The sequence below is a fragment of the Geotrypetes seraphini genome, chromosome 10 (assembly GCF_902459505.1).
Source record: "Geotrypetes seraphini chromosome 10, aGeoSer1.1, whole genome shotgun sequence".
NCBI lineage: Eukaryota > Metazoa > Chordata > Amphibia > Gymnophiona > Dermophiidae > Geotrypetes > Geotrypetes seraphini.
Window position 1 is genome coordinate 52296771 of NC_047093.1, and position 26007 is coordinate 52322777.

General features: G+C 43.7%; 1 protein-coding gene across 2 annotated transcripts in view; it reads left to right on the forward strand.

Annotated features, from left to right (window-relative positions):
* The window catches only part of NCS1 (neuronal calcium sensor 1), a 78169-nt gene that overhangs the window by 32022 nt on the left and 20140 nt on the right, over nucleotides 1-26007 (forward strand). For both annotated transcript variants that reach the window (XM_033961352.1, XM_033961351.1), the window contains exons 3-7: nucleotides 16034-16172; nucleotides 22762-22840; nucleotides 23239-23327; nucleotides 23705-23782; nucleotides 24497-24617. In XM_033961352.1, coding sequence (XP_033817243.1) covers nucleotides 16034-16172; nucleotides 22762-22840; nucleotides 23239-23327; nucleotides 23705-23782; nucleotides 24497-24595 — 484 coding nt within the window. In that variant the 3' untranslated portion in view covers nucleotides 24596-24617. The remainder of the gene's footprint in view (nucleotides 1-16033; nucleotides 16173-22761; nucleotides 22841-23238; nucleotides 23328-23704; nucleotides 23783-24496; nucleotides 24618-26007) is intronic.

A 26007-nucleotide genomic window follows, 5' to 3' on the forward strand; every position in this document is an offset into this window, starting at 1 on the left:
ATGCATAGTCATTGTGGATATTCTATAAATTTCATTGGCTGGGTGTATGTGAGAAATTCTGGACTAAGGAATAAGGTAGTCCTGACTGGGCTTTCCTTTAAAGCTTTAAGGCTGAATGCATTGGTAATTACTGTAAAACAAGAAAAACCAACAGGGCCTGCAGTAAGCCATCTTGTGTGAGAGTTGCCTTCTCAACCAGTTACATGTCTGGAGACTTCTCACACTGCCAAGGTGCAACAGCTGTGTAATCCTCACACTGAACAAACAAAAAGCATAGGGTTTGTCATATTTGTGAAGATAAAGAGAACACCAAAAAGTTGCTGCGGGGAGATCTCTTCGTACCAGAACAGCAAGAGGTACAGAGGGTAGGAGTGAGGTGCATTGATAGATTTGGGTACACATGTGGGTCTCGGTATTGGAATAGCAGGAGGTACACAGGGTAGGGGTGAGGTGCATCGGCAGAGCTAGGTATGAGTGTGGGGGCAGTGATATAGCGAGGGTGAGAGATGCCCCCACCCAACCTCTTCTCTGCCCCCACCCGTTCCCTTCCAGCCTTCTCCTGCCCCGCATGTGCCCCCCTTCCCTATACCTCTTTAAAATTCTCAGCACGAGTAACAACCCCAACCTGCTGCTCGCACCAGTGTCAGCTCTTCCTCTGATGTCACTTCCTAGTCACGGGAGCAGAGAGTGAAGTCAGAGGAAGAGCTGACACTGGCGTAAGCTCGCACTGGGAACGTTAAAGAGGTATTTGAGAAGGGAAGGGGCGTGCATGTGTGGTAGTGGGGGGGGGCTGGGAAGGAGCAGGGAGGCGGAGAGGAGGACGGGTGCCAGCATTCCCATCAAGGCGGCACCCGGGGCAGACTGCCCCACCCCCATACCCCCTTACTATGCTACTGTGTGGGGGCTTGGTACTGGAATAGCAGGAGGTACACAGGGTCGGGGTGAGGTGCATTGGCAGAGCTGGGTATATGTGAGTGGGAGCCTCAGTACTGGAACAACAGGAGGTATTACAAAGTAGCATCAACACCTTCAATATTTAGATCCGTGTTGCCTCCCTCCCCCCACCCTTTCCACACTACGGGCTATGTTCACTAAGCAAACCGATCATATACCGATCGGTTTGTGACCCCTTTGCGACCCCCCACCTGATTCACTAACCTCGTGGCCGATCTGATTCTGATCTGCGCATGCAAATGAGGGTAAACGGCATGCAAAGTAGGGAGGGTGCGATTCACTAAACTTTTCCAGGCACACCGACTGGGCTGGCTGATCCAAAAAGAAGCGACTGGTGGGGACCAGTTGCTCACGACCTTTCCTGCTCTCTGCTGACTTCTCCTGCCTTTCTGCCCCAATTCTCCTGCCCTGTTCAGCCCCGACTCACCTGCCCTGTTCAGCCCCAACTCACCTGCCCTGTTCAGGCCTGACTCATCTGCCCTGTTCAGGCTTGACTTGCCTGCCTTGCTCAGCCCCGACTTGCCTGCTCCTCCCTGCAGCACGAGCTCATGGTTTAAACCCACAGGTTTAAAACGGGTTAAAACCACAGGCTCGCGAAGTAAAAAAACACAGTCAGCTAAGTTAAAAAAAAGTAAAAAAGCTCTGCCGGGCACACAGGGCCGCCATCAGAAATTTCTGGGCCCCTTACTGAGCAATCCTATTGGGCCCCCCACTCACCCCTTCCCCCCCCTGACGCCCCCCCCTTCTTCCATGGGCTGAATACACACATACTTTTCTGCTAATGCTCCACCTAAGCCAGTCCCTTAAAATCTTCTCACGTCCATTGGGTGATTTGGCATAGAGGAGATATTCATAAAAAGAACGTCCGTCAAGATCTTTACTCATAGACTGTGCCATTTGCTTTAAATCATCTTCCATCATTAATCCAAATTGCACAATTCTTTCTCTGTCTTTGTCCTGAATGGCATCTGGCCACATTGCTGGATCCTTCCAGTCAACAAATTTATGAGCAGGCGCGGAGAACGCATTTTTAAACAAATGTAGTTTATCCTTGTACTCCTTATGTAATTTTAATCATCTATGGATATGTTTGTATGTTTATTGTTGAAATGGCTTTATTTATTTCCCCAAATTTATTTTTGTTATTCGCATTGAAAATATTTGATATTGCGTTTAAATCAAAATCTCAATAAACTTGAAACTTGAAACGAGTGCCCGTGAGATTGTGGGAGGGTTAAATACTCAAAATTTAGAAGAATAACAATTTACTTAAAGTTTTTGCTACGCCAGCTTTCTGGTATCTTTACATACAGTGGCGTACGTAGCATATGTAACACCCGGGGCCCATCATTTTTTGGCACCCCCCCTCCCCATCTGTAAGAAAAACATGATTTTTAGTAACAAACCACACGACACACATGAGTACCTAGGAAAAGGCAGCATCTTACATATTGCAGTGAGCAGTACATCAATACACCCATTGTAAAACTAAACAAGCCAGACCAGCACAGATCAATCCTACACCGTCAATCCTAACAGAAAACCATGTCTTTCGAACACACAGAACACAGAAAACACCTTCGCCTAGTATGGAATATGTCATCACAAACTAACCCTTCACTCTTTTACAAAACTGTAGTGTGGATTTTAGCCACAGTGGTAACAGCCCTGACGCTCATAGCATTCTGAGCATCAGAGCTGCTACCACCACGGCTGGCGCTAAAAAACGCTCCACAGTTTTGTAAAAGGGGGGATAAAATAGAAATACACAGTTTCAACGCTCTAGCTCAGAGGTGCCCAAACTTTTTGAGCTTGTGAGCTACCAAGTCAAAATGATCTACCAACAATAAAATTAAAAAACACAAAGCACGCTATACGCTGAGAAAATGTTAATTATCATTCCTATTCTGGATTTTTTTCAAAGAGGTCAAGGCAGATGACTCTATGCATTGTCACCTCAGTAACAACCATACAAAAATAGACAAATATACCCTCCATCCTTTTTATTAAATCACAATAGCAGTTTTTAGCGCAGGGAGCTGCGCTGAATGCCCAGCACTGCTCTTGACGCTAATAGGCTCCCTGCGCTAAAAACCACTATTGCGGTTTAGTAAAAGGGGACCATATTGTAAAATATAGACAGCAGATATAAATTCAGAACTGTGCATAGTAAGTGAAGGGAAGTTTTCATCTCTGGGAATTTACCCAGTTAACTATTAAGTTATTTGGGCAAATTCCTTTGAAAACTGTGGTAATACTGCCTCCACTTTGCTAAATTTAAAATAAAATAATTTTTCCTACCTTGTCTGGTGATTTCATGAGTCTTTGGTTGCACTTTCTTCTTCTGACTGTGCATCCAATCTTTCTTCCCTTCTTTCAGCCTGTATGCTTCCTCTCCTCCACACCTCATTCCCTCCCCCAACTTTTTCTTCCTCTCTTCATGCCCCCTTTCTTTTTTTCTGTTTCTCTTCTTTCCTTCTGTTTCCCTGCCTGCCCCCTTTCTTTCTTTCTCCCTGCCCCCTTTCTTTCTTTCTCCCTCAGTGCAAAACTCAGCTGCACGACCTATCTGCTGCCAACCTCGCTACACTCACCTTACCTCTCTCCTCAAATCACTTCACTGTCGTCGGCTTTGGGGTCTGTTATCCATTGGTGGGTCCTGTTCCCCGATGGCAGCGGCAGTGGCAGTGCCACTGCCATCGGGGAACAGACCCCAAAGCCGACGACAGTGAAGTGATTTGAGGAGAGAGGTAAGGTGAGTGTAGCGAGGTTGGCAGCAGATAGGTCGTGCAGCTGAGTTTTGCACTGATTGCAGGGGGGAGAGGCAGTTCAGTGGGAGACCTGTTAGAAGTAAATTGCAGTAGTCTAAGCGTGAGGTTAGTAATCTAGACAGATTTAAGAGCACGTTAAAAAGCTTTCTGTTTAAAGACGCATTTGATAGCTAGAAAGCCTGACTAAGAGCCTCAATTGAATCCTATTTCATAACTTTTTTTGAAGCACATTGCTTTCTCCATTCCTATTGGTTTTTTTCCCATACGTGTCTTACTTACTATCAACAACTTGTATTTTTCTTCCCATCCTCTCCTTTTGTTTCAATAGATTTTTGTTAGGTTAGTTCTAAGTGTTTGTTCTGTTTCCCCCCTAAAATTTTGTAATTTTATTGATTTGTACATCGCTTAGAATTTTGATTAATCAAATTTATAATAAACTTGAAACTTGGACAAGGGTGCTCAGAGCAGGCGAGGAGAATTTTGATGATGTTGCAGAGAACAGAAGTGACAGGCTCTAGCAGTCTGTCGGATGTGCGTAGGAAATGAGAGGTCAGAGTTGAGGACAACTCCAAGGCTGCAAGCAGAGAAAGGAATCACGAGTAGATCGGAGAAAGTCATAATGCCGCTTTATAGACCACACTTGGAATACTGTGTCCAACATTGGTCTCCCAACCTAAAGAAGGATATAAAACTGCTGGAGAGGGTGCAGAGACGAGCAACGAAACTAATAAGAGGTATGGAGAACTTGGAATACGAGGAACGACTCAAGAAACTAGGACTGTTCTCCCTTGAGAAGAGGAGGCTGCGAGGGGACATGATAGAGACGTTCAAAATACTGAAAGACATCGATAAAATAGAGCAGAAAAACAAATTATTTACACTGTCCAATGTGACACGGACAAGAGGACATGGTTTGAAGCTAAGGGGTGACAAGTCCAGGACAAATGTCAGGAAGTTCTGCTTTACGCAGCGAGTGGTGGAAGCATGGAATGCTCTTCCACAGGAGGTTATTAAGGAATCCACTGTGCTAGGATTCAAAGGCAAATTAGATGCACATCTCCTTATGAGAGGCATAGAGGGATATGGGTGATTAGAACAATCAGGTGTATACCTGACTGGGCCTCCGCGTGTGCGGATCGCCGGACTCGATGGACCATGGGTCTGATCCGGAGATGGCAATTCTTATGTTCTTATAAGACTGGAATTGCATCCAGAATCTGACTTCTTAGAGTTTTCAGTTCATTTTTTTGTCTGGATATTTCTGTTTCTGTATTTGGGGTGTGTGTCCGTGTCCTATAAGCATGTAGTTTCTGTGTAAGGATCTGTAGCATCCGGCTTGTCTTCTTTTCCCAGCTGAAGGTATATTAGAGTTCTAATGCCATGTGTAATATTGAAAGTGCTGCCTGTTCATAGGGAACCTTGTTGATATTTGAGTCCTGCTTTCTGTCTCCCCCCTCCCCCCCCAGCCCCTGGCAGTGATTGTGCTGCAATGGCTAAGAACAGTGCAGTGGAGAGAGCTGAGCCCATTCCTTTCTTCTAACCATCTGCTGTGAAAATCTGAAGGAGGGAAACGAGGGAGGGGGAGGACAGCATTTTATTTATAACATTTTTCATCTAGCATATGCATATCTTTCTCTCACTATAAAGTGTAATGTTATTAGCAGTCTGCTGTAGCCAGGGGTGGGGTTGTGGTGCTCCCCTGGATTGCTGCAGTGCAGGAGTGGGGCGGAGGGATGGTGCTCTCAGCTGATCAGACTGCAGCCTTGTACAGTGGCTGCTTGGAGCTATTTTTTTTTTTAAGCTCTACCTTAGCATCACGCTGCTCTTGGCTTGTTGTGCCTTCTCTTTCCTGATGAGTCAGGATACCGAGGAGTTCAGCTGTATAAGCCCCCTCCCTTGGCACAGCAGAATCCTCAGCCATCCACCCCCTCACTTCCTGACAGCACCAGTTCTGCCACCATGACTTTGTATTGTGTGGCAGCCCAGAGGCACATAAGCCAGGAAAATCAGCGGCACAAAAGCACACACACATCAGCAAGCCCACATACTGGAATGGCAGAGGACATGCAGGGTGTGACGACAGCATTAGGTGTGTGTGCGTGTGTGCCATATACACATAAGCACAGTGCAGCAAATCTGCCTACACAAATTGTCAGACGGACACGTGCGCCCACAAAGCAGTAAACACGTAGATAAGTCCTATGTTGGATGCTTCTGCCCTAGGCATTGGCATATCCAGCAGTCCCCTTCCAAGGGTTCTGACCTCTGTAATCATGAATTGTGGCAGACCCAAAGGGGTTCCTCTTCAATGTTACACTGGCCAGTCTAACAGAGTAATATACCTCCCCTTTTACAAAACCGTAGAGTGGTTTTAGCACCGGCGGTAACAGCTTCGATGCTCATAGAATTCCTACGAGCTTCAGAGTTGTTACCACCACGGCTGGCGCTAAAAACTGCACTATGGTTTTGTAAAAGGGGGGATAGTATATGACAGTAGATAAAGACCTGCATGGCCCATCTAGTCTGCCCAACAGTCACATTCATTATCACAGTGTATTAATAATCATTTTTACTTGCTAAATTCCACTGTAAGATGTCTTCCCCTCACCCCGAGATAGGTGAGATTTGTACTCGGGTGATAAGAATGTGGTTTAAAATATGCATACCTGCTTCTGATCCATTCTGCCATATATGGGAACCGACCATAGAAGTCTACCCTGCATCGGCTACACTGCCCCACTGCTGGAATTGCCATCAAAGCTAACTCCAGGTAGAGAATGACACGGGAACAAATTTTTCCCCGTCCCCACGGGAATTTATTTTCCCATCCCAGCGAGTTCTTTTCCTGTTCCTGCCCCATTCCTGCAAGCTCTGTCCTCATCTGCACAAGCCTCAAACACTTTAATATCATAAGTGTTCGAGGCTTGTGCGTTTAAGGCAGAGCTTACAGGATAGGGACAGGGACAGTGACAAAACTTGTGGAGACGGGACGGGGAAATAGAGTTCTTGTGGGGATGGGAAAAATTTGTCCCCGTGTCATTCTCTAACTCCAGCCCATCCTGATCTGCTTTCCATATATAGGACAAAGACTGTAGATGTCTTTCCAGCATTGGTTCTACTCCCCCATTAATGGGGCTGTCATCCAAGCATCACCGCAGCACATCGTAAATTAAATTATAATTGTTGATCTGTTGAGTTTTGTGTTGATACTATCTATTTAGGGATCCTTTGTGACTATCTCTTGCATTTTTGAAATCCATCACTGTTTTTGCCTTCACTACCTCTCTGTGAAAACATATTTCCTGGCATTACTCCTAAGTCTACCACCCTGGACTTTCATACTCTAACATTTGAAAGTCTGTCCCATGTATACTGTCTCCCCACATGGACACAAATGCCCCCTGATATTCAGCTGGGTGCGCAGTAGAGAGTTGCGCGGGGACAGAAATCCTGCCCATTCCCACCCATCCTCACCAGTATCCCGCCTGTCCCCACCTGTCCCTACCAGAATTTCCTCCATCCCTGCCCGACCCATGAGGAATCACCTCCATCCCCATGAGGAATCCCTTCATCCCCACCCGTCCCCGCGAGGAATCTCCTCCATCCCCCCCAAAATGTTACCTGTCCCCATAAAAAGCAGCAATTACTTCTGACAGTTTTGATTTTAGTTTAATTGAGTTTTACAGAAAACTCAAAACAAATTCAGACATCTGCCAGAACACACAGACAGACCTTCACCAAATAATAATAATAATAATAACAGTTTATATACCGCAGGACCGTGAAGTTCTATGCGGTTTACAATTTTTAGAAATGTTACAGATTAAATGGAATAAACAAAGTACAGACTTAAATACAGAACAATGGATCACAAATTACAAATAGAAGTATGAATATCACAACAAAACTGGAAACCCCCAAACATCAAGCTCCAGCTCTGTCTCCCCAACTGGTGGATGTACGGCAATCAGCAACTGGATCGACAGAACATTAGGTAGGCCTTGGGAACCCTGGTTCCATCCATGTGGGAGTCCTGTAGGCCTGGGGGGGATTCCTGTGAGAGTCCCTTAGACCTTGGGGGAATCCCTGCGGGGTCCCCGTGGGATTCCTGCAATCCCCATTCCTGTGCAGACCTCTAGTGCGCAGCCCTTTGACTGCCTGCTGCTGATTAACCTGGGTGTCCAATGCCAGGCTGTTTCAGATTACCAACATTTAATATCTGGTGTTTTCAGTGCCAGCTAGCACAGGGCTATTTAAGGCAAGATTCAGACTTAACTAGTATGGCTTTTTATGCAGCCTTATTTATTATTTGTTTGGATTTATTTATCACTTTTTTCATGAAGAGATTCACCCAAAGTGATTTACAATACATTGACTAGTAATCAGGTACTGTACTTTTTTCTCTATCTGTCCCAACTGTGGCACCTACTTTGGTAACTTGCCCAGCGTCACAAAGAGCAGGTTGGGATTGAACTCGCAACCTCAGGGTGCTGAGGCAGCAGCTCTAACCACTAGGCCACTCCCTCTTGCTAAGCCTGGCCCTGTAAGTTCAGAATATCAGGACTTAAGCAGTCATGCCCCTGGAATGCTTCCAACATCGCTGGCTTATTTTTCGACACTAACTGGGCATTTTCAGCAGCAACCAGTTAAAAGATGCTGAAAATGCCCAGTTAGCTGCCGAGATACAAGTTAACTAGTTGACGGCCATTCCCAACTGGTTAACTTGTCTTGAATATCAACCGGATAGTTTTCAGACCCCACCCCCCATACACATGTAAAAACACACAGGCAAATACAGGTGTGTAATGTAATGAGATAATGTTCTGGCATTTCAGACCCATGTTATATCATTAGAAGTGCTACACGCAATGAACTCAGTTCTGTAAATGGCACAAAAACATGCGCACTAAGCACTATTCAATAAATAGTACTCACAGCTGAGCCCTGTATATAGAACAGTACTTAGCGCCGGGATCCACACCCAGTTTTGGATGTGAGGATTTATACCGGCATAGACTGACGCTGAGGGGGGACAGGTTCAGGACGAATATCAAGAAGTTCTGTTTCACGCAGCGAGTGGTGAACACCTGGAATGCTCTCCCAGAGGAAGTAATTGCAGAATCCACCGTTCTAGGATTTAAGGGTAAATTAGATGCACATCTCCCTTGAGAAGCATATAGTGATATGGGGACTAAAACTATGCCAGGGTAGACCTGGCGGGGCCTCCGCGTGTGCGGATCACCGGACTTGATGGACCCAGGGTCTGATCCGGAGATGGCAATTCTTATGTTCTTATGAACCCTGATGCAAATCCCTGTGCCTAAATTAGGCGCAGATCCTCTAAATTCTATAATACTGCGCACAAATCATAGGAATGACCCTGACCCATCCATGCCCATGCCTCTACCTGGAGACTAGTCCGTGCATCTATCATCCTTAGTGTAGACAAGCATTTCCTTAGATTACTCCTGAGCTTATCACCTCTTAACGTCACCCTATGTCCTCTCATTTCTGAGCTTCCTTTCAAATGGAAGAGATTTGCCTCATGCGTATTTATGCCACGTAGGTACCTAAATGTCTATCATATCTCCTCTTTCCCACCTTTCTTCCAAAGTATATATATTGAGATCTTAAGTCTGTCTCCATATGTCTTATGATGAAGACCACTAACCATTTTAGTGGCCTTCCTCTGGACCGACTCCATCCTAGTTATCTTTTTGAAGGTGAGTCTCCACCCATAAGTTTGTTCCTGAGATGATGGAGGGTTAAATAATGTGCCCAAATCACAAGAAGCATAGTACGATTTGAGCCATGACTTCCCTGGTTCTCAAATCAAACGAAGGAAAAATAAAACAAACTCCACACATCTAAAATCAGGATATACAGCAGAGATGACCTAAGGAAAGATAGTCTTCAGTCAAGTGAATTATATAAATATTGCTTTGACAGTGGTCCATAAATCTATAAACAAAATGTATAAATTAATGAAGTTTCAAGTTTATTGATTTTTAATATACCGACCATCAACAAGTATCTAGCCGGTTTACAATAAAATGCTAAAATAGAGATAAAAATAATACTTAAAAGTAATGTCTATGGGGGGAGGAAAAAGATGGCGTCCTGAGCAGAGCACATATTGGAGTGCTCTCCGTCAACGGGGCAATTTCTTTTGAATTAATATAATTACTACTGCTATCCAATGCCCAAAAGACGTGGGAAATAGAGGGGACTCCCTCCACTTACCTCTGTCTTCTCCAATATGCGACAGACTGTAATGCCATCGTTTACAGTCCAGCTAACCACTTCGGGTGGATCTGCTGCTGAGTCTAGGGGAAGACTCAGCTTGGATGGCGATTTATCGCTGAGCCCAAGAGAGCCACACATGCCCCCCATGCCTGGAGGAACATCGAGGGACCAGTCGCTGTGGGGGAGCTCCCCGAATGTAGCGGAAGAGACGCTACCGAGACCCGATATTGACCCGGAAGTGTTTACATCAATGCCGACGTCAATTCCTGCCGGGGAGTCGCAGCGGCTAGGGAGTAGTGAACCCCGAGCAGCAAGTGGTGGAGAGGCTGAGGGAACCCAGGATTCGGCACCTGGAGGAGTCGCTGAGGAGAAGCTAGCGGCTATTTCCCCCCTCAAGCCATTTGTGAGGCCTCAGGCGGTCACACTTGACTCAATCTGGCTGGCTTTGGAGAACCTGCATTCAGTATGTGTTAATTTTGTTTCAATTACTTTAAACTCAACTTCTAAGATAGACCTGTTGGAGACATCACTTCAGCAGCAACAAACAGATAAAGAATTTAGAGAAAACAACAACAGATACAAAAAATTTGATGACTAAACAAGTTTCTGATAAAATGCTTCTCCTGAGGAAGATTGAAAACTTGGAGAATCAACATAAAAGTTTGAACCTGAGACTTTTAAATTTTCCAATAGCCAAGTTTATGTCACCCCGGGAAACTTTTAGGAATTTTATGACAACTATATTGAAGATATCAGAATCTGATCTTCCACCATTACAAAAAATCTATTACTTAAAGAAAAATTCAAATAAAGAAGGAGAATTAGTTAGAGGTGGAGACCAGATGGATTTATCTGATATATTACAATCATCTGATATCGAAATAGAGGGTCGGGCTACTTTACTAGTCTCTCTTGTATTTCATCAAGATAAAGAATTGCTGCTGAAATTGTACTTTAAATTGAAACAAGTGTCCTACTTGGGAGGACGAATATATAGGTTTCCTGATATCTCAAAATGGACGCAATCTAGAAGAAAAGAATTTCTAACATACCGAATGAAAGTGATATCATTAGGGGCAGTTTTTCAGTTAAGATTCCCTTGTAAATGTGTGGTTTCCCTTCAGGAAACTAAATATGTATTTTTTTAACCTGCCCAATTAGGCTTTTTCTTAGAAGGTAAGGGTGTCTCTACTCATCCAGATTGAAACAGGATTGTGTGGCGTTAATTTTTGGAAGGCTGTTAGTGCTCTTTATTTCAGAATCCTTAAATTGGTTAATGTATCCCTTACCCTAGGGGTTGTTTTTTTTTCTCTTCTTTTCTCCTTCACCTATTGTGGACTATGTTGAATGCAATATTTCCTTATGTTAATTTGCTTATCAGCATGAACTGATTGTATTCTATTTCAGTATTTCCTTATCATTGTGATGTAATGATAATTTGAAATGATAAATAAATAAATTAAAAAAAAAAAAAGTTATGTCTATGAGGAGAAAGGGAAGTGAACATGTAAAGACATAGACAAGATGGACTTGAAAGTGATGATTAAAAGGGAGAAGTGGGGTAAAATTACATTATTAGAGATAAAAAAAAAGGGGGGTTGAAAGGAAATGGAAAGAAAGGGAAAAAACATTAGGGATAGGATCACTTCTTGAAAGCGGTTGGTTGATTTAAGAAGAGATATTCAAGAGTGATTGAATGCGTCTTGGAATAAAAACATTTTTAGGTTAGTCTTAAATTTATCGATTAATTTTTCATGACAGAGATGAGATGGTAGAGCATTCCATAAGGTTGGGGCTACCACTGAAAAATTTGATTTCCTAGTAAAGAAAAATTCCTTTATAGAAGGGATGGAGAGTAAGTTCTGGTCAGCTGATCTGAGAGTTCGTGAAGGGCGCAAGGGAATAAGGAATTTATCGAGGAAAGAAGGTTGATGGGAGAGTTTAATTTTAAAGACCAACAGGATAGTTTTGTAGGTAATGCGATGTGTGATGTGAAGCCAGTGGGCGTGACATGATCGTATTTCCCTAAATTATATATAAGTTTTATTGCCATATTCTGAATTAGCTGTAGACGTCGCAATTCTTTTTGAGTGATTCCATTGTAAAGAGAATTGCAATAGTCAAGATGAGAGATAACTAAGGAGTGAATAAGGGTCGTGATTGCTTCCATGTCTAGAATAGATGTAAGGGAACGTATGAGTCGAAGCTTGTAAAAACAAGTTTTTACCACTGAACTAATTTGTTCATGAAATGTTAGATTTATAACTCTCATTAATAAAACACTAGAAACATTTATAACATAAAGATTTAAAATCATTCAAAACTTGGGGTGGGTCTCTACAGTTTTTGGCAGGGGCGCTGATGAGTCCATAGTACTCACAAGATCTTGAGTGTAGAGCAAAGCAATGCAGCAAGCTGAAAATGTTCATTTGGTGCACTTAGAAGTGCTTGCTGTTTAGTGCTTTCTATTGCATTATGCCTGTACCACAGCACCAAAATTGTTTTATAGAATCTTTGGAGGTTTTTGCCTATGAATGAAATTAGTCCAAAGGGAGTGTCAGCATTTTGAGTGATTTTGATAACTGTACACAAATGGACATCCAAGGATTTTCCTCCTTACTTAAAATGACGTTTTTGGTACAAATTTCAGTGAAGCATATTTAAATTATCTTTTAGAGAAGTGGTTTTCAACTCAGTCCTCAGGGACCACCTGGCCAGCCGGGTTTTCAAAGTCTCTGTCATTCATATTCATTGTGGATATCCTGAAAACCCGACTGGCCTGGTGGTACCCGAGGACTGGGTTGAATACCACTGTTTTAGAGAGTAGGAAATTTTTTAAAATATTTATTAAAACTAAACCAATGCTCCTCCTAACAATCCCCCTCTTTTACTAAGGCACGCTAGCCGATTTAGTGTGCACTAAATGCTAACGTGTCCATAGAATATAATGGATAAATAAATGTAGGGATCAAAATAATATCCAATTGTGATAATAAACTAAATAACTACATTCATATCACAATATTAATAAACTAGTCTTATAGCCCGTTACATTAATGGGTGCTAGAATATATGTGTGTCTGTCTGTCTTTATTTCTTTCTCTCTTTCTCTCCTTAGACGCTTTCTATATTTCTGTCTTTCTTTTTCCTCGGCTGTCTACCAGCATCCCTTGCCTGCTCCCCCGTTCAATTCTCCCTTCCTTTTACCTCCCCTGTGTCCACCACCACCCTTTCACTGCTCCCCTTATCCAGTAGCAGCCCTTCTCCCTTTGTTTTACCTCCCCCCTGTCCAGCAACACCTGTTTCCTGCTCCCCCTGTCCAGCAGTAGGCCTCCCTTCCTTTTTATTCCCCCCGTCCATCAGCACCTCTTCCCCTGTCCAGCAGCACCTCTTTCCTGCTCCCCCTGTCCAGCAGTAGGCCTCCCTTTCTTTTTCTTCCCCCACCGTCCATCAGCACCTCTTCCCCAGTCCAGCAGCACCTCTTTCCTGATCCCTCTGTCCAGCAGTAGGCCTCCCTTCCTTTTTCTTCCCCCCCCACCGTCCATCAGCACCTCTTCCCCTGTCCAGCAGCACCTCTCTCCTGATCCCTCTGTCCAGCAGTAGGCCTCCCTTACTTTTTCTTCCCCCTTGTCCCTCAGTACCTCTTCCCCTGTCCAGCAGCACCTCTTTCCTGCTCTCCCTGTCCAGCAGTAGGCCTCCCTTCCTTTTTCTTCCCCCACCGTCCATCAGCACCTCTTCCCCTGTCCAGCAGCACCCCTTACCTCCGTTCGCGTCTGCCCTCCGCCACAGCCGCCTCAAGCCACCGCGGCCTGCAGGCACTAATAGCTGCCATGACCTGCAGGCGCCGACAGCTGCCATGCGTGCCTGAAGCCGACAGCCGCCTCGGTAAAGTTTCCGCCATCCCTGCCACCGCCACTGCTTGAGAGGCCCGTGGGACCGAAGGCGGTCAGCATGTCTGGGGCTCGGGAGGAGGAGTCCTGGTGTCGCGCATGCGCACTCCGGCCAACCACGGACCTACAGATCAGGGATCAGGGAACACGCGGTAAGAGTGCGCATGCACGCTTAGCATTTTATTATTATAGATTACATAGACTATAATGGACACGTAAGCATTTAGCAGGCGCTAAATCGGCTAGCGCGCCTTAGTAAAAGACCCCAATGTAACTTAAGAGCTTTCTCTAAATTGTATTGTAAACCGCATAGATTCCTTGCAAAAAATTGTGGTATATAAGACACTGTATTATATGAGCTAAATAACTCCCTCCCCCCCCTTTTTATGAAGCTGCATTAGGTTTTTTTATCACCAGCCGTGGAATCACCATAGGAATTCTATGAGCATCAGAGCTTTTACCGCCAAGGCCGGCAATAAAAAAAGCCTAACATGGCGTCATAAAAGGGGATCTAAATGTTTACTGTTAAGATGTAAACAGCAGAAAAGCAAAAAAAAATGATGCCTTTTGGAACAATCCACTATAATGAACTGCAAATTACTGCACAGATTATATTAAAATAATCAATATTAATAGCTCTGTATTTAAAAACCAAATTGAACATGTAAAAAGGAGAAGCTTACTTTGAATACTCTTCAATAGAGAGCACATGGGCTCATTCGCCACTGTTTGATATCCGAACGCTATGCATGCTCAATCTCTTTAATTGTTATTTCCCATGCTGGGACTGTGATTGACAGATATGTCTGTTCAAGGGACTTGCAGCCAAAGACAATGGAGCACAGCTGAAAGAAAGGGAAATAAAACCTGCCCAAACACTTCCACATCCATCATGTGTGAATGAACTAAAAAAGGAAACCATAAAATGAGTTAAAAACTGGCAGGAGATGCTATAAGACACACATATTGTCAAAATCACTTAGACCCCCTTTTATCAAGCTGCATAAGGGTTTAAAAAAAAAATAAAAAAAATCACAGACCGCTGCGGTAAAAGCTCCAACGCTCATAGCATTCCTATGAGTGTCGGAGTTTTTACCGCAGCGACTTGCAACAAAAACCCTAACGTAGCTTGATAAAAGGGGGCCTTAATGATTTAGCTCAAGGCAAGTTACTGTATATTCAGGTACTTATACATTAGATATTTCCCTGTTCCCTTAAAGCAGTGACTCTCAAACTTTCTCGAGCCGGGGCACACTAAAGGTAGTGGTCACGGCTTGAGACACCCAGAAGTGCGCGGATGTCACCGTGATAAGATCACGCATACGCGTGACATCATCATGTCAATGTCCATACATGTGCAGAGGCCTTCAAGATGGGCCCTGAGACGCCAGTAGGGGGTGCCAGCAGGGAAGAGGACCAGAGAGGAGAGGCACTGGCGCCAGCTGATTGCCTACAGCAGTGTTTCTCAACTACTTCAAGCTACGTACACCCTAAATCTAACAATATCAACTGAGTACCCCAACCACAGACCTCCCTAGGCCCACCTAAGCTCTACCCCAGATCCCATCCCCTTTACTAATTGTAATGCAATTTTTTCCCATTCATTTTTCATATACACACAATATACACAGCAGATACAAATTTCAATCATCATATGTTGGATCACACTGGAAGCTCTCTGAGTTAGAGACATTTTACTGTTTTAGAATCTTGCCAGGTACTTGTGACCTGGATTTGCCACTGTTGGAAACAAGATACTGGGCTTGATGGACCTTTGAAACACAGAACATTCAGACTAGAAGCCCCACCCCCCAGGTACATCTAGATTATTTCAGAGAGCAGGAGGCAGGAGCACTGTTCCATTTCTTGAACTGTCTAGATTTTAAACCCATTGAACATATGGTTGCAAAGGAATTTGATAAGTTCAAGTTTCAACTATGGGAGCTCTGGTGCCAGCCATCAAATTTAAGCACTTATTAAGTAATTTGAGATTTGTTTGCTCTTGGGTTCAGAATTGCTTTCCCTCCTTATAAAGAGAATCCTCTTTTAGGTGCTGTGTTAGGCTTTATCATGCTTTGGGGTGGAAGGAGAGTGCAAGATACAGCTGGGTCCCTTTGCCTCAGACTAGGTTTAACTTTCATTTTTCTCCTTTTTTGTGCTCTCGATTTTCCCCAGGTACAAAGGATTTATCAAGGACTGCCCCAGTGGACAGCTGGATGCTGCCGGATTTCAGAAGATCTACAAACAGTTTTTTCCCTTTGGTGATCCAACCAAATTTGCAACATTCGTCTTTAACGTCTTTGATGAAAACAAAGTAAGAACTTTTATCCCATTTCATGTCTGGAGCCTGTGTGCTGCTTTCTAGTATGTAGGCAAGAGAGTCTTGTAAAAATGTGAGGTGTAATATCTCCACTCCTGCCATGTATTGTGACAGTATCTCACAAAGATTACAGATAGAAGGGAAGTTTGAAAACAGTGTAGTAACCACCCCAATAAGATTCAAAATCCACTATAACAAAAAAGGAATTCACAAACTCTGAAAATTTTCAGCAGAGACCCTCTGCCATCTTTAATATGGAAAGCTTATAAAGGAGATGTCTTAAGAAGTGTTATGTTCATGTGTGGCATGAAGGGATTTTTTGTTTGATTTTATGTTGATTATATAAGAACATAAGCATTGCCTCTGCCGGGTCAGACCAGGGGTCCATCGTGCCCGGCAGTCCGCTCCCGCGGCGGCCCTCCAGGTCCATGACCTGAAAGTGTTCCCTACCCAACCTAAAATGTCCATACCCTATTCGCTCAATGTCCTGTAAGGTAAACCTCTATCTGTACCCTGTTATCCCCTTCGCTTCCAGGAAGTCATCCAGTCCCTTTTTGAACCCCAGAATTGTACTCTGTCTTATCACCTCTCCGGGAAGCGCGTTCCAGGTGTCTACCACCCGTTGAGTGAAGAAGAACTTCCTTGCATTCGTTATGAATCTGTCTCCTCTCAGTTTTTCTGAATGACCTCTTGTTTTAGTTGTCCCTGCTAGTCTAAAGAGTCTGTGTCTGTATATGACCGTTAGGGGGAGGATGAGCTGGGGAGGGCTTCAATGGCTGGGAGAGTGTAGACGGACTAGAGTGAGCTTTGACAGAGATTTCAGTAGTTGGAACCTAAGAACAGTACTGGGCAGAGGGAAAATGCTTGAGTACCTGATTGTACTGGGCAGAGGGAAAATGCTTGAGTACCTGATTGTAAAAAACCGCTTAGATAACCTTGATAGGCGGTGTATAAAATCCTAAAAAAAAAAAATAAAATCCTTTAGATTCTTCCCCAGAAATAGCTAAGGAGGAGAAGAAACCCCCCCCCCCCCAACAAACTTTTAGATTGAATCAGGTTGGGCAAACTAGATGGACCATTCAGGTCGTTATCTGCCGTCATCTACTATATTACTATATATATATATATTACTATATAAGAAATAATCCCCCTCTTTTACTAAGGCGCGCTAGCCATTTTAGCGCATGCTAACACGCCCATTATATTCTATGGACGCGTTAGTGACAGCGAGAGCTGCCGATCGCATCACAAAAATAGACCTCGCTACTCCTCAGTCACAGGTATGAAATATAATTAACAATAAATGAAAGACAGCTCATTACAATAAGATACAACACTGAGGGCAAATAAGGATAACATACATACAAAGTAGCAGGCTTCTGTTTTAGGATTCTTCTCTTCTTCTCCTCCCTTCCTCCCTTATGCCATCCAGCATGTCACTTATATACATTATTTCAGTAGCCTAGGGTACCTCCTAGTTACTCACTTCTCATTGGTTTGTCACATATGTCATTTTTATTGGCTGAATGGCCTATACACTTATCATGGAGCCATACTGAAGCATGATGTCACCTGATGCCAAAACTGACCTTTCTATATTTCCCTGACAAATGCATTCCCAATACTAAGGCTAATAACTCCAGAGAACAGGACCCCTACTTTCCTGAGTTACACTGTCCTTCGCTAGTACTTCTTAAGAGGACTTCTGTACTGTACTGTTCTGAAAAGTCCCAAAACAGTGATGCCACAGTCTGGAGATCTGACTGCTGGTTTCTGGAGCAAAGGTGAATCTCTCTCTTACTGGCAAAGAGGAAAATGACTGCTTAGAAGTTTGAATTCATATGCACAATGTCTCTCTTAGAAATATAACTATTTGGGGTTCTCAGGGGTCTTCGCCTACAATATATGCAGGTCTTATGCTTGCATCTTCTTCCGCCTATATTTTCATGCAGGTCTTACTCCCGATTCTCCCTCATTCGTCCTCAGTTAGCGTTTCGCACGTGCTAATATTTAGTGTGCGCTTAAAGGGCTAGCGTGCCTTAGTAAAAGGACTCCAATATGTATGTTTTGTATGGAAACTGCTTAGGGTTAAGCACTCTAGAAATCTTAAAAATAAATAAATTTAAATATTTTATATGTCTTGGCCTTTTTTGTCAAATCTTATTAAAGTCTTTATCATGAATCAGCACAATGCATACTTTGTAGAGAAACAGATTTGTGAGTAGAAACAGAATCATAGGGCCAAGACATATAAAATATTTAAATTTATTTATTTATTATTATTTATTTTAAAATTTCTAGACCGCTTAAACCTAAGCAGTTTCCATACAAACAATACATTGTACATATTGGGCTCCTTTTATCAAGCTGCGCTAGCGGTTTAATGCACGCAATAGCGCGCGTTAAACCACTGGCCGCACTAGCCTCTACCGCCTCCTCTTGAGCAGGTGGTAGTTTTTGGACAGCGCGGGGTTAGCACGTGATGAAACATCACGCGCGTTAACCCCACTAGTGCGGCTTGATAAAAGGAGCCCATTATTTCTTATGGCATTTATAATTTAAAAATATAATCAACATAAAATCAAACTAAAAATCCCTTCATGCCACACATGAACATAACACTTCTTAAGACATCTCCTTTAAAAGCTTTTCGTATTAAAGATGGCAGAGGATCTCTGTAGAAAATTTTCAGAGTTTGTGACTACCATTTTTCTTATAATAGCAGAGCTCCAGTCTTAACTTCAGCCTTCATGGAGTTGCCTACTTTCCATCAAGCACAGCAGGCTCACTGGTCTCTTCTTTCCACTGTCACTTTTTGAGAGTGAATGTAAAATCAGGTTCCAGCTGCAGACACATCTGGTATAAACAAAGATTAGGCTTTTCCCCTGAGTCCTGAGCCCAGATCCAGCAAGACTGATCATCATAACCGAAGAGCAAGACCAACAGGAGACTCATACTACAAAGAAACCCAAAAGGACCCACATCTAGAAACCTAAACAGAAGACTCAATGGTCCAGTTCCAGATGATCCTGAGAGACCCAAAACCAAAGCAGAAGACACAAAGAGACCAGCAACACAACCCAAGAGCCAGAGGAAGCCAATGCCAGGTATCAAGTGGAAGATCCAGTAGCAGAACTCAGACATATAAAAGAATCCATCAGAACCCAAATAGGAACACCCATACTTTTGTTGAACAGAGTCCAAGAAATAGATCCAGAGGAAACCAGAGCTGAAGTGCAAGGACTAGAGTAAAGCAGAACCTAAAAGAAATATCAAGGGGAATGCAGAACCCAAAAGAAAGATCCAAGGAATCAAGTAGCTTAGTAGAGGGCCTAGGGAAGATCTTGCACTCACTTTCTAAATGAGCAAAGTCAGTATTCAGCTATATAGGTGCCAATATTTCAGAATGATTGGGGAAAGGAGTGCTCAGCACCCAAACAGCTGGCTTCCACATTCAGCTGGGCTTTTTTTTCTTTAACTTCCTTAACTCAGGGCAGCTCTGTCACTCTGTAAAATATCACGTGCCTGTTCCTTGACCTTGTTTAGTTTAGGTTTTAGTGGTCGTTTTCTTTTATTAATATTTGCCCTATTGCATTTAGAGTCCCATTTACTAGAGTGTGCTATGGTTTTGCACTGAAAACATGGTAACCGCAAAACCACAATGGTAACTTGAGGGAATTCCTACCACTTTGAGGGTTACTGTGCAGTTAATGCAGAGCAAAATCTGGTACCGTATGCCAATGGCATGGCAGGTAATGTGATATGGGAGGTACAGCGTTATATGCTGTGTTAGCAGTTAGAACTCAGTTCTAAGCGCTATTCTATAAGCAGCACTCAGAGTTGGGCGCCATTTATAGAATAGCATTTGACGCCGAGGTCAATGCCCAGTTTTGGGCTTAAGATTTAGATCAAGTAAAACCTGGTGTAAATTCTTAAGCCTAAATTATGTGTGGATCTCTTTGATTCTATAAAACTGGTTGCAAATTCAGGAATGCCCCATTCCACCCCTACCCCTCTGATCCAAGTGTAAAATTTATAGGTGTGCACGCAAATTTCAGTTAATGCCAATTAGCACCTGATTAGCAGCACTAATTGGCTCATTAATTAAATTGTGCACAAATTGGGTGCCATATATAGAATTAGGCATTAATGCACAGTAACAGACTCCGCATTCCCTACCTATTCCAAACCCTGTAATGGCAACTTCCATATTAACTATTGCGCACTAGCACTGGTGGTGTAGTAAAAGGGGGGGGGGGGTCCGTCCCAGGTGCCATCTTGCTAAGGGCATGCCATTCCTCCTCCTCTCCACTCCCTCGCTCCTCTCCTTGCCGCACGCACATGCCTCTTGCCTTCCTCGTCCCATTTTTACTTTCCCGGCACGAGGTTGCTGCCCTCGTCAGCATCGGCCATCGGCGCTCTCTCAGACATTACTTTCGGGTCTGCGCCTAGGAAGTTATGTCAAAGGGCGAGCCGACACCAATGTGGCCATGCTGTTCAAGATGGAGAAATTAAAAAGGTACGGGGGAAAGGGAAGGGGGGCGAATGTACCGCAGGGGTGGCGGGGAAGGGCGCCACCGCTCACCCTTACTACGCCACTGACTAGCATTTTATGCACTACATATACTGTTGACGTGGTACTACGCTGTTAAACAGCTAAAGCAGCTCTGTAAATATTCTGCTTTGTCAGTTAGAAATTCTGCTCTACAACCAACGCTGAAAGAAAACACAGAGAGTTTAAGGTATCTGAAGCTGTGACTTTCTGAAAGTCATGTGGAGGGGCATTTTCAATATGACATCTAAATCTGATTTTGGACAATTTGGAAAAATGTCCAAAAATCTAGTAGAGAAAATGACCATTTCCAAAATTAAAAAAAAGTCCTTTTGTTTTAGATATTTGTCCTCAGTGTGTCTATCTTTTTCAACCATTAAAAAAAAAAAAAAAAAGAGTCCACAGTGCACAGTGGTTAGAGCCGCAGCCTCAGCACCCTGAGGTTGTAGGTTCAACTCCCATGCTGCTCCTTGTGACCCTGGGCAAGTCACTTAATCCCCCATTTGCCCCAGGTACATTAGGTAGAGTGTGAGCCCACCAGGTAGGGAAAAATGCTTGAGTAAACCACTTAGGCAATAAGTGGTATATAAATGCTATAATAAATAAATAAAAACGCAGGAAAACCAGCCATTGGGATGTAGGAGGGAGCAAGCATTTTTAGCAGACTGGCCACACAGACATCCCAGCAGAGCAGTGGGGCTCCCTAGAGGACACTGCAGTGAACTTCATATAAAAGATCCTAAGTACACATCTCACCTGACCCCCTTACATTGTATGGTGAGCCCTGCAAAACTCACCTAAAACCTACTGTACCCAGCTGTATATCTCCCCAAATAAGCCTTATACCTGCAGGTGTCACCTATATGTCAGTACAATAGATGTTAGGTAGGTTTTGGCACTTTACACCACAAGTGTACTGGTTAGAATGAAATATGGGCCTGAGTCCCTTTCCCTGCAGTCCACTGCACCAACCACTAGGCTACTTCAGAGACCTGCTCTAATAGGACTGATATGAAGTGTTTCATTCACATGTTTGGGGGAGTAAGGAGGGCCATGCCTTCATTTCAGTTGTAACCCGCCTAGGCGTTAAGGCGGGAAATAAATAAATAAATTTCTCCAGTGGTTATCTGGTCAGCATGGCCACCTTTTTAGCACTTATTCATTATTGAAATAGGTCTAGCCTGAAACGTCCAAGTTTTGCCCTGGACATTTTTTCTCCATTATTGTAGAAAAACATCTAAATCATAAGTCTTCCCTTAATCCTGCCCAAAACACATCCCAACACCTCCTTGAGATTTAGATCTAAAAACTGAGTTTCAAAAATGTTATTGTGGACATTTCAGCAAACATAGGGCTCCTTTTACGAAGGTGCGCTAGCGTTTTTAGCGCACGCACAAGATTAGCATGCGCTACAGCGCGCGCTAGCCGAAAAACTACCGCCTGCTTAAAAAGAGGCGGTGACGGCTAGCGCGCGCTAAAACCGCTAGCGCACCTTTGTAAAAGGAGCCCTTAATCTCCAAATGCCACTTTATGCCATTTTTTTGAACATTTTTCTCTTTTGAACACGGAGCCCCATAGTCGCAGTATGACAGCAAAGGTTTGTCAGGAATGTGGGCCATAGTAACAGCCCTGTTCTACACAGGAATAGAAAAGTACCAAACAAATATCACGTGTGATATTTGGACACCCATTGACAAATACTTATAGTCTCTTTAACTATGGATTTTTTTTAAAAAATATTATCCTATCCACATAATTTAGGTTGTTTTATTTCCTGTAATATTGAGACATCGAATGCCAATCTTCTGTATGCTGTTTTTGTTATATGATGTACTTTTTTCCTTTTCTTCATTACTCAATAAATAAATTGAACTAAAAAAAAAAAGAAAAGAAAAGTACCAAACAATGGTATGGTGGAAAAAACACATGATCTATGAATTTGACAGGACATGCTCAGAGATTTGTGTATTCTTCATGGGATCCACCAGGATATCTGTGCAGGGTGTCACTGATCATATCTCTCTGGTCTAGGATGGAAGGATAGAGTTCTCAGAGTTTATCCAGGCATTATCAGTCACTTCCCGAGGAACTCTGGATGAGAAACTACGATGTGAGTATTCCTTACTAATCAGAATTATGACCTGGTGGGGAGAGGAGAAACTGGAGAATGGGCCAAAAGATTAGGGTTACCATATCCGTATTTCCACGGATATGTCCTCCTTTTGAGGACATGTCCAGGGGTCCGGACAGCTTTTCAAAATCCGGCACTTTGTCCGGGTTTTGAAAAGCTTCCTCTCAATCGTGTCGGGCAGGAGGCAATCCGTGCGTGCGCAGATTGCCTCCTGCCCAACCAAAGCAGGCAGCGGGGGAGGAGCTAGGGCGGGACTGAGGCAGAGATGGGCAGGCCTGGGGGCAGGTCTAGGGTGTCTGGATTATACGATCATAAAATCTGGCAACCCTACAAAAGATAATCCCATGTATAGTAACTATTGTTATTATTGTTATCAGGGGCCTTTAAGCTGTATGACCTGGACAATGATGGATATATCACCAGGAATGAGATGCTGGATATTGTGGATGCCATTTATCAGATGGTGGTGAGTCAGAGAGAGGTCATGTGCTGGAGGATACGAGGGAGGTCCAGGATAAAGATAGAATCACAAGAGGGATAGGTGCTGGGTAGGTCTATAACTCCCCCCTGATGCTGAAGAACATGAGTGAGGAAAGGAAGAAGTTAAGACTCTGGAGCAAGACTGAATCTTGAGGCCAATGCCCAGAGTCCATAGTCAGGATGAGAGCTGCATTTCAGATAGCTATACCCTAGTGTGGGAAGGCTCTATTACAAAGTTATGTAAAAGGGAAAAAGAGGCTGACTCAAATAACAGATTTCTTCCCCCACACTTCTCTCACCCTATTTTTCCCTGCTCCATCTCTCCATCTCTTTCCATGTCATCTCACCATCCCTATATTGTAGGGAAACACAGTGGAGCTCCCAGAGGAGGAGAATACGCCAGAGAAGAGGGTGGACCGGATTTTTGCCATGATGGACAAGGTACACTGTAGGATGAGGAGAGGGTGCATGCAGTCTGTCTTTCCCTATCCTCCACTTATCACTATGATTGCTGAATCCTTGGGTCTAAGGTTCATTCTCAGGCTGTCATTCTGGGCTATGGATCGTAGCCCCACTTACCTACATCCCTTCTTGCAGGAAATGGACCTTCACTTCCTGGGTTTTTGTTTCTTTACTCTTTGATCATGTTACACCATTCTTTCGGCAACTGCATTAGTTGCTGGTTGCCAGTCAAGGCCCATGTAAAGTTTAAGTCTGGTTGTATTTGCTTCAAGGTGTTAGCAGGCCTCATACCCAAATATCTCTTGGATTTGTTCACATTTGCCAGTTCAAAACATTTCAGACATTCACATGCTCTATTCACTTTTCCATCTGTTAAAGGCTGTAAATTTAAAAGATATCATCAATGCCTTCTGTCTTATCAAGCGGCTTCTTGGGACAAGGATTTGAATCTTCTAATTATGTCTTCTAACTCTTATCAACACTTCAGGCAACTTTTAAAAACATATTTGTTTACTAGATCTTTTGGGTATTTGAAGCATTCCATCTACTATATTCACCTTTCTCTTTTGTAAACCGCATAGAACTTAACGGTATTGCGGTATAGAAGTGAGTTTTTAATGTTTATGTTTATTTCAGTTCTGGGAGTCACATGGCAGGAGGCTGGTACTCACCATCTCTTTTATCTTTACCCAGAATGCTGATGGAAAGCTGACTCTACAGGAGTTCCAGGAAGGTTCCAAGGCAGATCCCTCCATTGTCCAGGCTCTATCTCTCTATGATGGACTTGTATAGTGTCCAGAGTTGCTGAGCTCCGGTAGGTATAAGCCCTGTCCAACATCCAGTTTTCTCCTGCAGCCCTGGAGAACCTGATTAGTCACTTGAACAAAAAAGGCAGGAATTAACAATTGAAGTTAGGTCATAGGGTCTCTGTAGTACTCCTCTGAAAGCCTCTGTTTACCGAATTCCCTAGGATACCACATGTGAAAGTCAGTCTGTAAAATGGCTCATTATACTGGCCTAACTGAGCAAAAAGAAAAAAAAATGCCTAGTGCAAGAATGCAGCTCCCTAATGTAAGAAACACGCCACGCAGACAGAACATTTTCTGATGGTATTCATAAATGCCAAATCACATGCATTCAAGTCTCATTTCACTTACATACCCAGATCTCTGCTTCCCATTGGCAGTTTTAAATAAAAAATAATCAAATAGGAGAAAAGACTGGACAACACAACAACATGTTTCTCCAAAGATTGAAGATTCTGGCGGCAGCAACGAAAAAGAACCCCCCCCAACTCCCAAAGAATTACAAGTTTTGTAATGGTGGGTGGACCCTCAGTTCACACAACTTCACAACAGGGGAATGACGACCCCGTAAAAGAAAGTTGTCACAAAGTAAAACCCAGCAGGGTAAGCTGTGCGACATCCCCGGGTCCTCCCCACCCATTGACAGTTTGGCATCTGTTTTCAATCTTTTCTTCTCTACCCTGCAACCCAAAATCTCACCTTATCTGTCCCTATGGTCCTCCAAACTTGTATGTGACCAGTAGTACCGCAGAGACACTGCTGTTTCCACAAAGGATGCCTCAGACTCAGAGCCCTTTTTCTTCCCCATCCCACCTCCTTTGATGCTACTTCGAGTTTCCAGGAAAGAGACGCAGCAGGAGTAAGGCCCCAGGCTGGCTTGAAACAGGAGCATCTCTGCAGCATTACCAGTCACAAACAAATCTGGAGAACCACAGGGGTGGAGAAAGTGTGAGATGCTGTGCTGTGGGAGTAGGGAAAGGACATCCATGACATCCTGTTTGTCTGTTTAGATTGTAAGCTCTTTTGAGCAGGGACTGTCTTCTTTGTGACTCTGTACAGTGCTGCGTACGTCTGGTAGTGCTGTAGAAATAACAGTAGTAGTAATAATAGGAGAAAGGGGGAGAGATAGAGTTGGAGGAGGAAAGAGGAAGAGATGCCAGGACCAAGGGGTAGGAGGAAGAGAGAGAGAGAGACGCTGGACCAGTGAGATGGAACAGGAGGGAGGGAGGAGCGCGGAAGATTTTTTGGATCCCTAGAGAGTGGGGCGGTTGGGCGGGAGGGAGGGAAAAGAAAGAGAGTGAGATACTGGCAGGGGAAAGGGAGGACAAGAGGGAAGGAAGAGAGATATTGGCCCTGATGCAAGTGTAGGGGAGCACAAAGGAGTGATGCTGGACATGG